The 13,061-nt window shown below is 45.7% G+C and overlaps 1 protein-coding gene across 1 annotated transcript; it reads right to left on the bottom strand.

Annotated features, from left to right (window-relative positions):
- Window positions 1-2,828: 2,828 nt before the first annotated feature.
- On the bottom strand, window positions 2,829-10,927 carry NR2E3 (nuclear receptor subfamily 2 group E member 3). Its single transcript, XM_033166769.1, has 8 exons — window positions 10,802-10,927; window positions 9,212-9,362; window positions 8,737-8,840; window positions 6,519-6,785; window positions 5,666-5,847; window positions 4,280-4,520; window positions 3,748-3,853; window positions 2,829-3,467 (listed from the first exon to the last, which is right to left on the bottom strand). Exons 1-8 carry the CDS (start codon window positions 10,857-10,859, stop codon window positions 3,335-3,337), a joined length of 1,242 nt encoding a protein of 413 aa, XP_033022660.1. The 5' UTR covers window positions 10,860-10,927; the 3' UTR covers window positions 2,829-3,334.
- Between the last annotated feature and the right edge of the window lie 2,134 nt (window positions 10,928-13,061).

Raw genomic sequence — 13,061 nt, 5'->3', positions numbered from 1 at the left:
GGGGCTCCCCAAAGGTCCACTTTAAAAGATACATAGATTACTGCTAAAGTCAAGAAATGGAGCTTCCCCACCACCACACACACACACACACACATTCACAGCTATATCATCACAAAGAGGAACTCCTGAAAGCTCCAAATCCAAGGTACTGGTGGGAATTACCAAGGATGCAAAAAAACAACTCCTTCTGTTGTTTCACACTGTCAAGACCTCAGATCTAATTCTAGCATCCCCCCACCTCCATGTACCTTCCTGGCTTAAATGTCCCTCATTAAAGGGGGAAAAAAGTTAATTCCCACATTGGTGGGGGGGGCGATAGTTAAAAAACAAAACAAAACATATTTACATTGAACTTCAGTAACCATAATACTATCAAAGAGCTTCAAGTGGTCTCTGATTTTGTTTTGACTTTGCTTAATACTGATGTTAAGCAAAAAAGTGACGTTAAATCAATTGTGTCGATTGGCTTTGTGTCTGGGGCTAGGATAGTTATACTTGCTGCGATGGCGCAATGACCCTTTCACAGTACACCAATTACACAAACCTATTCAATTTACCCCAGATTATCTAGTGGGGGACTTGTGTGAGGGTAAACTTAATGATTTGGAATCTCAGGCAGGATTTAATCAAACAAACAAGAAAGGTTTTATTAAACAAAGGAAGATTTTGACAGAAAGTGGGTAAAACAAAGGGTACTTCAGGTTATAATGTTATGTCAGGTAACCCTTCACCTAATAACATTTATTCTAAATATAACTGATGTTATGGACTCTTAATCAAGCACAGCTTCTTTTAAACTTCAGTTGCTTATGTTCAGTTACTTCGCTTCAGGTAGATTACAGATTTTTAGACTAAATGGTAAATGCTCAGCTTATTTCCAGTTATTTTTTACTTCAGTTCTTTCTCAGGTGCCGTATAGCTGTTGTCGCTTAATACTTTGTTCTTAAACAATGTGGCACTTTCTGTCAGTTACACACCCCTTTGACAATCCTACTCCTGAGGTACTTCAAGTAACAGACCCAAGGGATTGCCACACCCCTCTTAACTGGTTTGGGAGTCTTCTCTTTCTAGAAGAATCTCTCCCCTCCTGACTGGAATGAGACCTAAGTAGACTGTCTCTCTTATAGCTTCTATTTCTCCTGGCTCAGCCTCAGCCTCCCAATTAATTTCTGGCCTATTACTCTCACAGGACACCACACACTGTCCTTCACACTAAGCTCAGAGACTCCTTTCTGTAGCTTTTTTCCTCAAAGTGGATGTTTCTAGAACCAACTCCCTATCTCCCAACCTCTCAACCTATCTCTCCAAATCCTCTCCTTTTAAACTGCCACCCCTGGACGCCAGCCAATCAGACGCTGACGTTTGTTAACCGTTGGCTGGCAGGAACAACGAAAAGAAAGAAAAACACTTGGTGACCTAACCTGCCCAACAAACAAACCTTTCCGTCACACTTGCCACCCTAGCAAATGCCTGATGAGCCTGCAGTAGCAGAATCTTGTGGGAATTAGACTCTAGTTCCCATTTACAGAGCTATGCGAAAGAAGAGACTGGGTCATTTAAAATTACGCAAGACACTCTCTTTTTAAAGTTTAAATAACAAATAACTTTTACTCAGTGTACTTGCGCTTGTTAGATTAAATGTACAAGACAGGCAGGTGTTACTCAGGTTACTAATACATCTTACATAGATTTGTATCTAACACAAAAACTCCTACAGACTGACTAACTCTGAGGCAGACAGCAACTGAACAGACAAACTGACATAACTGTACCCACTGCCTCTGGTAAAAGGTATATGACATCCCAGAATCCTATTTTGGCATGCTATAGCCCTTGTGGACATTAACGCTTTTCTTAGCATTCTGGGTGCTTTTATCCCGCTAATCTGAGTGTGATTGCTCTTCCATATAAACTTCTTATCTTTCCCTTTCTATAAAAACAGGGGCAGGAGAACTGGTTATAGGTTTTCATTACTCTGTCTCTAGCAGAATGCTACACACTTTCTTTCCTTATGCCTCTATTCCAGGCATTAGTCATTGGTTATGAAAAGAGTTTGTTCCTGACATTCCAGCAAGTTCAGTTTGCTGTTATCTGTCATCAACAGCCTTATTATCATGAAAGTGAAGCCTAACCAAAGGGGGCAGCAGTCTTCCACAGAACTTGATCATCAGTTCTTTAATATAAATTATGTTCTCCAGTTTGCAGTCTGGCAATCCCTACAAAGACAGTGGGTGTCCGCTGTAGTAAGTCTAGGATTGGATTGCAGTAGAAAGGCAACACTCTCAAACCCATCTGAACTATAGATTATGAGCCCTAATCCAGGCCTAAACTACAGTTCAGTTACATTTCTTTCCACACGAGGTGAATGGGTCAGAACTGCAAACAGTAAACAGATTTTTTAAAAATAAATCAAAATGTATACAAGCTTCCAGTTTATTAATACTTATACAAACCCAAGAGCCAGCAAATTCCTCAATTCCTGAATCGGCAGCCCCTAAGAAAGGGATTCTGCCTTCAAACTGGTCCCATTTGTCACATAAAAAGTTCAGAACTCTTATCTCCCACTTAGTATGAAAGGTGGCAGAGTCAAGCATTTCTGTTGGCTTAGGGCCAGGGATGTGCCCCACCTTCTCTTTGTTTCATGTACAAGCTGTGGTGTGACTTGATTGTCCCCAAAACTTACTTCAATACAGGATGTTAGCCAATAAAAATCTTAATTTTAAAATAATCAGGAAGCCCCCTTTTAGAGGCTGCATTTTCCAATCATTGTTTTCTTACACTCTTCCATGGTGCTCTCCTTTAGTAAGGTAGAGGGGGAAAAACCCTTCCACTGTGTTTCCACTTCTATGAATTGTAGAAGTACACTTGATTGTCTTTAAAGGAAAATGTGCTACTTGTTCATTCTAAGCTTTGTGGGCTAGAAGCACTTTACAGCACTAAGGAGCAAGTTTTATAGTTAAAATTAGAGCTGAATTTGAGTCCAAGAACCTGTTTTCAAGGCCAAAACCCGGCCATGGAAACAATGATGAGTTCTCTGAGCAGGTACAAAGTGCATCTCCACACATATGCATACATACATACATACACCCAAACCTACTGCCTCTTTGGAATAAGAAGGGGCCCCATAATAAGAGGGTGTGACTTCAGGCAACTATTAACACTCCTTGTAAAAATTCAGTGTTTGGGTCCTAGCGACTTTCCTGGTCTGCAGCCAAATGCCACCTTCCAGTCTATGACAAGCCAAAGCCTATGCATGAGGAAGCGTTTGCTTGTGTCATGTGCTTTGTTCAAGGTTTTTAAATAGAAATACTGGCATTATGGAATCTTGGAGGCGTCAGTTCTTGAACATGTCACAGAGCAGCTTCTCCATGGGAGTGTTCCCAATGGTCCTACGGAAAAAAAGAAGCTCAATGCGGTCTGAAGAAATAACTTTCAATGAAGGCAGAAGCAGAAGCAGCTTTCCAAACCTGGGAAGAGGAGACAAAAGTTTAGGTTTGGTTAAAATTATATCCTAAAATTTTCCACCACATTTAAGAGCGGAGAAATGGAGGCGACCTTCTTCTAACAATTTCTAGTGGTCAGGGATAATGGGAGTTGTAGTCTAACAACAGCTGGAGACCCAAGTTGGAGAAACACTGGCTTTAGCTAGCACTACCATGTTGCCTGGGCTGGGTTGGTTGGAATGAATGCATTCAGAAGGAGGAATTGAGAAGATAACAGCAAGGAGGAGCAGTCAGCTGTTGGTACCTGACTGGCTGGCTGGGGTAATGTAATTGGTTATGTTGTCCCAGCATCACTTGAGACTGATCCTGCAAATTCTCAACCTGGTCTGGATCCTTCAGACCTCGTGTTTCTGCAAAAGAAAAGAAACATTTGCTTAAGGAAAATATGTGTACACCGACGCTGTTCCAATGGAGATCTTAAAACAGGATTAGGGTCTCATGGAATATTTTGAAGACAGAGGATGCAGCAGCCTTGAAGGAGGATTGGAAATGGACAGTAACTCATTTGGCACACCATCTTGAGCTTCTAGCTTTGATGAATGCAAATACTTCTTTGAAAGTATATGGGCAATGCCTGCTGAGACGTCAGAAGAGTGGTCCTCCAGTGCTAAGCACAAGGAGGGGAAAGGAGCAAAGCCAGGATAAATTATTAAATAACAATGCTGTAATTTGCATAGAAAACATGACTGGGGGAAGCTTTTAAATTATAACTGTAATTTTTGGGAAATGCACAATTTTCTCTATGATTTACATGTTCCTCCTGCCAGCCCGCTCACCTGGTTTGAACAGTACAATTGCCTTCATACAGGCAAATTCAGTGGGATCCACACCAAGCGCTTTGAAACGTGCAATTATTTCCTGCAGGACACGAATGTCCATTCCTGAAGACATGACTTTTCCATTGAGGGTGGGGGTCAGCTCTGACACAGAGAGGAGGGGGCAGCTTTCCAGCGGCAAAGACCACTGGATGGCACACAGTAAGAACAGCTCACTCCAGGCTTCCTCCAGTAAGATCACCTGCAAAGGACAGGACACCCTAGACTAGATAACAGATTATGGATGCTCTGTCTTCACAGAAATGTACTTTACACTTCCAACAAGCACCAGTTTTCACAAAACCAATTACCGGTACCTTGTTTTCTGCCTTCCTTAGTCCTTACATAATGTGACAACTTAGCCAAAATGCCTGTGCCTTATTTCCCCATTTTTAATAAATTGGACTGGGGAATCTGTAGCTACCAACTCATTAATCCCTGCCAATTGACCATTCTGGCTGGGGCTGATGAGGGGTTGGAGTCCAATAAGACAGAGAGGTCCACAAGTTCACCACCACAGTTATAGATAAAGATACATCTGGTTCTAAATTTGTCAATATCACTGTATAGCAATATATGTAAATTTAGGCTCAGCTGACCATTGGTGCTTACAGAGTGCTATGTACAAGCCTCTGCAGATGCCATTGATCAGCGGTCACTCCTGCAAATCCTCTTTAGCCTAGCTGTGTGTTCAACTGCTCCATACCTGATGTCATATATAACGTCAAGTACATGGCAAGTTGGTGTGGCTTAGCCAAAAGGGCCTCATGGGCTACGGAGGGGGGAGCCTTCAGAAGTTCCCCACCCTGATTTAGAGCATGTGCTATTTTTACCTGTAGAAGTGAACACATCAAGCTAGTATTTTGGTACAACTGGATGCTTCCTGGTTCAGTGAATAAGCTCAAGTAGAAGAGAATAAGAGCCCAGAACAGAAACATAGGAAGTTTTCTTATACTGAGTCAGATCATTAGGTCATCCATCTCAGTCTTGTCTACACTGACTGGCAGTATCTCTCTCTCTCTCTCTCTCTCTCTCTCTCTCTCTCTCTCTCTCTCGGAGCCCAACTACCGACCTGGTTTACTAGACATTTTCAATCAATATATCTCCTCCACAGACACCTCTGTGGTGATGATGGCATTAAAATATCCTGTTCTTCAATAAAAGAGAAAAAAGGAGATTCTCTCTCTCAGCCCAACCTAGAAATGCCAGCGATCGAGAACCATCTGCAGGCAAGGCAAATGCTCATCCACTGAATTACTGCCCCTCTTCAGCGTATGTTGCTAGCCCCCACCCCTAATTTAGCCTGAGCCCAAGTAATCCACAACTGGACTTGGCCCAGGAACTCACCTGGTCTCGGAAGGGCAGGTTTGAGAAGACCGGCAAGTTTTTTGCCCATTTTACAGCCATAAAGAGTAGCCGGGCAGAGGTTTCATAGACACTCTCAGAGCTGGTGGGGGGGTATGGGGACACGTGGGCCTCTCCCGCTGGGCGCTCTGGCTCGTTACTGGTGACATCAATGTTCTCCTCGGCTGCAGAAGGGAGAATCATCCTGTCAACACTGTAGAGCTGCAGATTTGCAAGTTTAGAGACACATCTGTTCTAAAGGAAATGTTCACAGAGGGCAGCCACTTAACACATTGCCACCCGAGATCACTTGGCATAAATGCACAGCGTTGATGGGCAATTTTAACTATGGTTCTTCAGTTGGTCCAATAGCCCTTCTAACCGAGCTCTCCTCTGACAGCTCTCCAGGTAAAACAGTCCTCCTATTAAAATGGACATCTGGCCACTGTAACTGGAGTGAGCAGAGACTAGAAGCTTCAGTGGACAACAAGGCAAAACTAGGAGGAGCCGGAAGCCCAATTGAGGCAGTACTATCAATGTTCACTAGGGGGCAGCAGAGGAAAGTCTCACAGGCTTTGTTGAATCCAGTACAGCCACTCAAAACCAGCCATAGTGTGTATCAATGCATCTGCACCAGCTGTCTTCTGTGGTTTTAAGGAAGCTGGAAGTAGGATGTCACCAAGGCCACATGTTCAGAAGCAGCAGTGGGGAACCTGTATACCTCTAGTTGTTGTTGGACAATGAGTAGGGAGGCTGGGATTTGTAATTCAACAACATCTGAATGATCAGAGGTTCCCCATCACTTCCTTGGCGTACTGCCGGCCTCCCCCCTCTGCACCCATGCCCAACCACTAACCATCCTCTGGCTCCAACTTGGCACAAGTCTCGGCTGTCATCAGGCTGGCCATGAAGCGGTGGTTGCTGGGGGGAGTTGTGGGTCGGCTCCTCGGAGCCCCTGTTGTGGGGCCCCTGTGGCTCGGCAGGGAGGGGCAGGGTGGTGGCAGTGGTGGCAGCAGGACATCCCGCGTTGTGGTCAGGTGTTCAGCTTGCCTGTCGGGATCCAGGTCAACAGCATCGAGTCGCACCTGGGCTGTGCTGCGGGGCTGGCGTTCATTCTGCACAGCTGAGGCAGGTCAGGCAAAAGGTCAGCAGCAAAGCAAACAAATCAAAGGGTTGGCACTTGGCAGGGATCTTGGAGATCATCTGGCCCATTGTTCCACTGGCAAACCATGAGGAAGATGAGCCTCAGTTTGGGAAAGGCCATACCTGAGTGGCCCATCATCTGCTTTGTACGGTATGCAGAGGGTCTTGAATTCAGTCCCTGCCATAACCAGGTAGTTCCCTGCCTGAAACTGTAGCGAGCAGAGGCATACCTTGGCAAGGAGCTGCATCAGCACCAGGAGAGACAATGGAGCAGAAACTCAAAAAGTTTGCTTTTCCTTGCCTTTCCTTCTCCGCCAGTGACTTCCTCCAAGGCTATCGGGGTCAGGTCTGCTCTTCCTCCATCAATTCACCTGTATGCCTGCTCCTCTCCCCTTGCTGCTTCCCCTCCTGCTTGATTGCTTGCTTTTTCCTTCCCCCCCCCATCCCTGCTGGGCATTCCTCTGCTGAGCCAGAGTGGAGAGCTACAATTTTGAGCCCCTATGCCAGCCCCTGGGTAGGGGCCAACTCCTGGGTTCACCCTGCTAGAGAGCCACTGCCGGGGTACACAATGCTTAATGAAGTGGACCAGTGTTCTGATTCTGTATAAGGTTTCCTACATTACCTCCAAATGCTTTAATCACCAGTGGCATGGAGGGAGCCTCAGTCTCTTACCGTGGACTGGTTGGTTCAAACACTTAACATGCCACCTTTTGAGTCCCACATAAGGGACCCCATCACAATAATAAAACACTACCTCATGAGAATGAAAAATGAGAACTACTTTAAAAGCAAACAATGAAAAACCAGCAACGTTGTTGTTGTTTAGTTTACATGGCACTTAGATGCTAAAATAACTTATACGATCTGAAGAGAAACCAGAGTATAAGCAATTTGCAAGTACTGTACAAAATCAACTATAAAATATCCACACATAATTAAAAACCAGCCCATTAAGAGGCACAACAATCAAAACAGTTTAAGAGAGCAATAAAAACAATTACACCAGAAAGTTCAAGTTCAGGGGATTGCTTCTCTAAATAGTTGTCTGTTTAAATCCTTTAAAGGTCTCCTGAAATAAATACTTGCTATGCCTGCCTAAAAAAGAAATGACGTAGTTAACAGCCCTCTTAGATAATGTTTTTCAGAAGTGAGAGCCCCCTCTCCTCCCATGGTTTGACTAAATTGAGGGGGGAGAGTCAGGTAATGGGACTTGACCCTTTCATTAAGTGCCCCTTAAGTGCCCAATAATTAATGGGCTGTCCTCTGCCTGCTCCTCACCCAACCCCACAATCATGGATGCCTTCCTCCATATCATTCAAATCCCCAACCAGTTTCCCCTCCCTCAGTACAACCAACCAGTGAAGCAAAGAAAGACCTGAATATTCATGGCTGTGCTGCATGGATGCCAACAGACACCCAGTCCTGGGGTTATGACTGTTTTGTACCTGACTGCAGTGGATGGACCTGGCTCAAAATAATGTAAGGTTAAAAAAAGTAAAGGATCCCTGGATAGTTAAGTCCAGTCAAAGGCGGCTATGGGGTTGCGGCGCTCATCTTGCTTTCAGGCCAAGGGAGCTGGCATTTGTCCACCGACAGCTTTCTGGCTCATGTGGCCAGCAGGACTAAACTGCTTCTGGTGCAACAGAACACCGTGACGGAAACCGGAGTGCACAGAAATACCGTTTACCTTCCTGCCACAGCGGTACCTATTTATCTGCTTGCACCGGCGTGCTTTCGAACTGCTAGGTTGGCAGGAGCTGGGACAGAGCAACGAGAGCCCACCCCGTCGCAGGGATTCAAACCACCAACCTTCCAATCAGCAAGCCCAAGAGGCTCAGTGGTTTAGACCACAGTGCCACCCGCGTCTCCACAAATATTGTATTATGTATTGGAAGCCCAAGCCTTTTCCTGGTCTCCTGGTCTCTACTCACCATCCTTGTTCATTCCAGCCTGCAGGCATTTCTTCAGCCGGCAGGCTTGGCACTGGTTCCTGTGAGCTTTGTCCACCGGACACATACCTGTGCCAGCTTGGCACCTGTCAAAAGGAACAATGCAGTGCACTGGATCAGGCGGCAGATCAGGGGTGAGGAACATGTGGCCCTCCAGATGTCACTGAACTACAATTCCCATCATTCCTGTCTATTGGCTATGCTTGCTGGGACTGATGAGAGCTGGTGATGACTGTGGTGCAGTGGTTTGAATGCTGGTGTGGGTCTGGTAAAACCCAGATCCTTAGCTCAGATGAAACCTGGAGCCCCCATAACTGTTTTAAAGTAGAGAGGGGAGGGAGGGAGGGAGGAGTTGAGAGGGACCAGCCCTACAGAAGGAAAGATGGGGTATAAATGCAATTAACACATTGATACATTAAATATTCTGAGCCCTACTGAGGACAGATGTCACCCTTACCTGTAGATGAGCTTCCTGCGGACGCTACGCTTGAAAAACCCACTGCAGCCATTGCAAGCATAAATACCATAGTGCTTTCCACTGCTAGTGTCTCCACACACCTTGCACAGCAACATGGGGCTGCCAGCTTTGCTAGGAGTCAGGCTGAGTCCTATTAGCAACAAACAAGAGAGGTATCAGGGGGCTGGACAGATCACGGAATCATAGAATTATAGAATTGTAGAGTTGGAAAGGGGCCCCGGGGACTCAACCCTCCTGCAACGCAGGAATATGCAGCTCTCCCATACGGAGATAAAACCTGCAACCCTAGTGTTATCAGCAGCATGCACTTATAAACGGAGCTATCCAGGCATCTTAATGGAGCACCACGCAGTGAAACAGGGGCATTTTCTCCACACGTTTTCAGTTTTCTGCATAGAATTTTATTGAAACTTTTCACCATAAAATATAATGGAAAACAAACTAAATAATAAAAAAGAAGGGGGGGAGGAAAAAGCGAAAGGAAAAGAGAAGGGGGGGAACACACACACACACACAAACCCTCTCTCGGAGGTACCGGTAAATCTTAACCCTTGCCTCACACCAAAAGTGGCGGAGATATCTCCTTCCCTGCCTCTCACTCAGGGTCTGACACCAGCCAGACATCACCTTCATGGGCATACCCTCTTTAACCCAGAGCAGAGGACACCAAAGAACAAAACAAAACATAAACAAAAGCAAAGCAGATAAAAGACGAAAAAGAAGAAAGGAAGATAAAGATAATTTTAAAATGAAATGAAAAAGAGAGAAGATCTCCACATGTTTTGAATGACGACAAATCCAGGGGAAAGGTGGGGGGCAGGTAAGGAGCTTGCTCCCCCATTGCGGGACCCCTATATTTACTTGACACACACACCCTCTCTTGTAAAAGAGCAGTTCTCCATGGACTCACTTCCATCTGTTGGGGACAGAAATGGAATAACAAAGAAAACGTGTGTGTGTGTGTGTGTGTGTGTGTGTGTGTGTACACATGTTGTGGCCTTGAGGATTAAGTTTTCATAGTTTCATTTGTGGGACTCCAGTGACCTCCCTCACTTTCTGATTCTTCAGAAGAGGTCTGGCTCTTGCTCAATGACAGATCGCATGCTTTGTATCCAGAAGATCTCCTGTTCCATCCCCGCCATCTTCAAGTAGAGCTGGGACATACCCATGTCTGAAATCTTGGCAAGCTGCTACCAGTGGGTAGACAATTCTAAGGTAAAAGGAGCAATGGTCTGCCTTGGTATAAAGTATATTCCTATTACTGGTACTTTGCTCCAGGAGAGCCTGCCTTGTTCAGATGAGATGAGCTCACCATCTGAGCTCAGAGGTGAAAACTATGGAATCATGACGAGACAGAGGTTCTCTTTGGCGCTAACGCTTACTAGCATCATCAGCCACATCCATCACCACAGCTTCCAGTGCCTTTGGTACTCAATTGCAGTACCCGTTGCTGCCCTTCCAGTCCATTGCAACTAGGCCTGTTCCAAGGAGGAAGAAGAAACCTCAGACCTGAATGGAAGGGGCAGGGGGAGAAAGAAACATGGTCCAAAGGGCAGCGATGCCACTTACCTGCCTGGCTGCCCTCCATCCGTTTGCTCATTGTTGAGTCTGTAGGGGAGATAGCCATGCTGGTGGTTGATCCTGTTGAGAGGCCGGATACCTCAGCTCCCTGCTTTCTGCAACTTGTCCTTTGCTGTGTTAACTTGTTGGCCCAGAAGCAGCTGCATCCAGTCTGTGGGCTGGCCACGTCTCTCCAGTAGTGACTGGACTCTTCAACCCAGCCAAGGATCTTCCATGGGAAGAGCTCTGCAGTCTAAGCCTACCAGGTGTCCTTTGACAAACCATGGAGAGCCTTGCTCTCCTTGAGAGCCTCTGGGGTAGTTGTGCATGTGTGCGTATTACGCCTGTGTGAGAATCCCTTCTCTCCAAGGCTCTTGCAGTATAGCAGGGCAGATTAGCCCTTAACGCTGTGTAAGCAGATGCCTATTTGTCATCCTCTTAATCTTTAGCCTCTCTCTCCAAAGGTGGAACCATCAGCCGCACAAGAAGAGGCGAGGAAAGGTGCTGAAGACCCATCAGCAAGCCCGGGATGGTGCCAGGATGCTGTAACCAAAACCCACCTGTGACATTGAATCTGTCTGCACCATTTCTCTCCAACGCAGCTTTAACAAAACTGCTGCCAGGCCCTGCTCTCTCTCAGTGCTGCCATTCCCCAGGGGGATGATTACAGCTCATTTGTTCAGCCATCAGCTTGGAGACCAGAGAGATGAAGGCTGCCTGTGTTCTCCAGACATTTGATCTACCTCTGCCCTGACCCCTCAACATCATCAACTTTTGCTCGCGCCCTGAGACTCGATAGCAAACCTTTTAGGAAAGGGTTGGCCAACCTACACAGGTAGCTGCTGATCAGAACTGAATATTTTATAGGGCTCCCCCCCCCCAGGCAGGTGAATGCCCTGGATCCACAAGTAGACCCTGTGTTATTGATGGAAGAAAAAGTGGTGCATGAGGAGTCACACCAAGGAGATCACATGGGAAGGAGGCCTCAAACTGAATTATGAAACTCCTGTGAAATTCTTGCAATGAAGCTCAACTGCAACCATGGTGTAGTTCACACACTGCAGACCAGGAAATGGATACATTTGGCCTGCAACTCCCATCATCCTTGACCATTGGCCATCCTTGCTGGAGCTAATGGAATTATAGTTCAACAATATATAAATGGCCACATCCCCACCCCGTTTTACTTTTGCTTTATTTAAGGAGAAGCATGCACGCAATTTTCCATTCAATTGCTTATTAATGAATATTTTCTATGTCCTGGTCAAAACATGCCAAAGAACTGGCTTGATTGACAAGCACTTGAAATCATTTCTTTCCCCACCCCTATTTAATATTAACCGTGATGAATTAACAGTGAAGCCTTATGCTTATTTGCCCAGAAGTAATCCCCAGTGTGTTCAGGGGACAACAGAGAATGAGATGGTTGGACAGTGTTCTCGAAGCCACTAGCATGAGTTTGGCCAAACTGTGGGAGGCAGTGAAAGATAGGCGTGCCTGGCATGCTCTGGTCTATGGGGTCACGAAGAGTCGGACACGACTGAACGACTGAACAACAGTACAATCCTGTGCATGTCTACTCAGAAGTAAGCACAATTAGGACTTATTCCCAGTTTAAATGGTCATGGGATTCCAACTTCAATCACTCTGAATCTATAAATCTGGCTGAACTTAGGTTTTTGATATTTCACTTTGACTTACATGGTGACGATACTCTGGTGCTCATCTTTGTTTATTTTTTAGCCTCTGATGCTATAGGAAAGATCTAGTGCAGGGAAGACAAGAGAAAAGGGTGAGGGGCTATCACCTACACTGCTGCCATCAGCCAGACCTCAATATCTATTCTCTGCAATCTGCCAACTAATCCATTTACTCTGTGTAAGCAAGGAGGGGGGCAAAAGATAACAGAGCAGGCCTGTAGGGAGTCTGCTAGTTTAACAAAAACAATTAGCCCCAGGATTGAGATAGCTGCTCTGAGTCAGTCAATCCCTGTGACCAGTCAGAGGCCAGATGGTGATGGATGCTTCATCAGCCATTAGTGACAAGGTCATAATTAGTCTGCAGCCCTGATCTCTCCCTCCCTCCCCCAACCCCCAGCTATCGCTCTCTTCAGGAGATGCCCTGACTCACATGGCTACCCTCTTGTGAACATTTGCACTAGTGCAAAACAGTTGTCTGGCATGGTGCCATGAAATGCAGTCAATCCACTATTGTACACACATCCCAAGTTGTTCCATTTGTTTGATAGGCTCAAATGTGCAAAGAAGTT

Source organism: Lacerta agilis, chromosome 13, assembly GCF_009819535.1.
Source record: "Lacerta agilis isolate rLacAgi1 chromosome 13, rLacAgi1.pri, whole genome shotgun sequence".
NCBI classification, from domain to species: Eukaryota; Metazoa; Chordata; class Lepidosauria; order Squamata; family Lacertidae; genus Lacerta; species Lacerta agilis.
The sequence above is the reverse complement of the archived record's forward strand: the minus strand, read 5'-3'. Positions and strand labels throughout refer to the sequence as shown.

What these genes read in the sequence shown, in the direction of transcription:
- NR2E3 (XM_033166769.1), bottom strand. Translation starts at nt 10,859, where the DNA reads ATGGCTATCTCCCCTACAGACTCAACAATGAGCAAACGGATGGAGGGC. An exon ending in CGCAGGAAGCTCATCTACAG is followed by an intron (nt 8,841 to 9,211) that starts GTAAGGGTGACA and finishes TCCTTTTGACAG; the next exon opens with GTGCCAAGCTGGCACAGGTA. An exon ending in CAAGTTGGAGCCAGAGGATG is followed by an intron (nt 5,848 to 6,518) that starts GTTAGTGGTTGG and finishes TCCCTTCTGCAG; the next exon opens with CCGAGGAGAACATTGATGTC.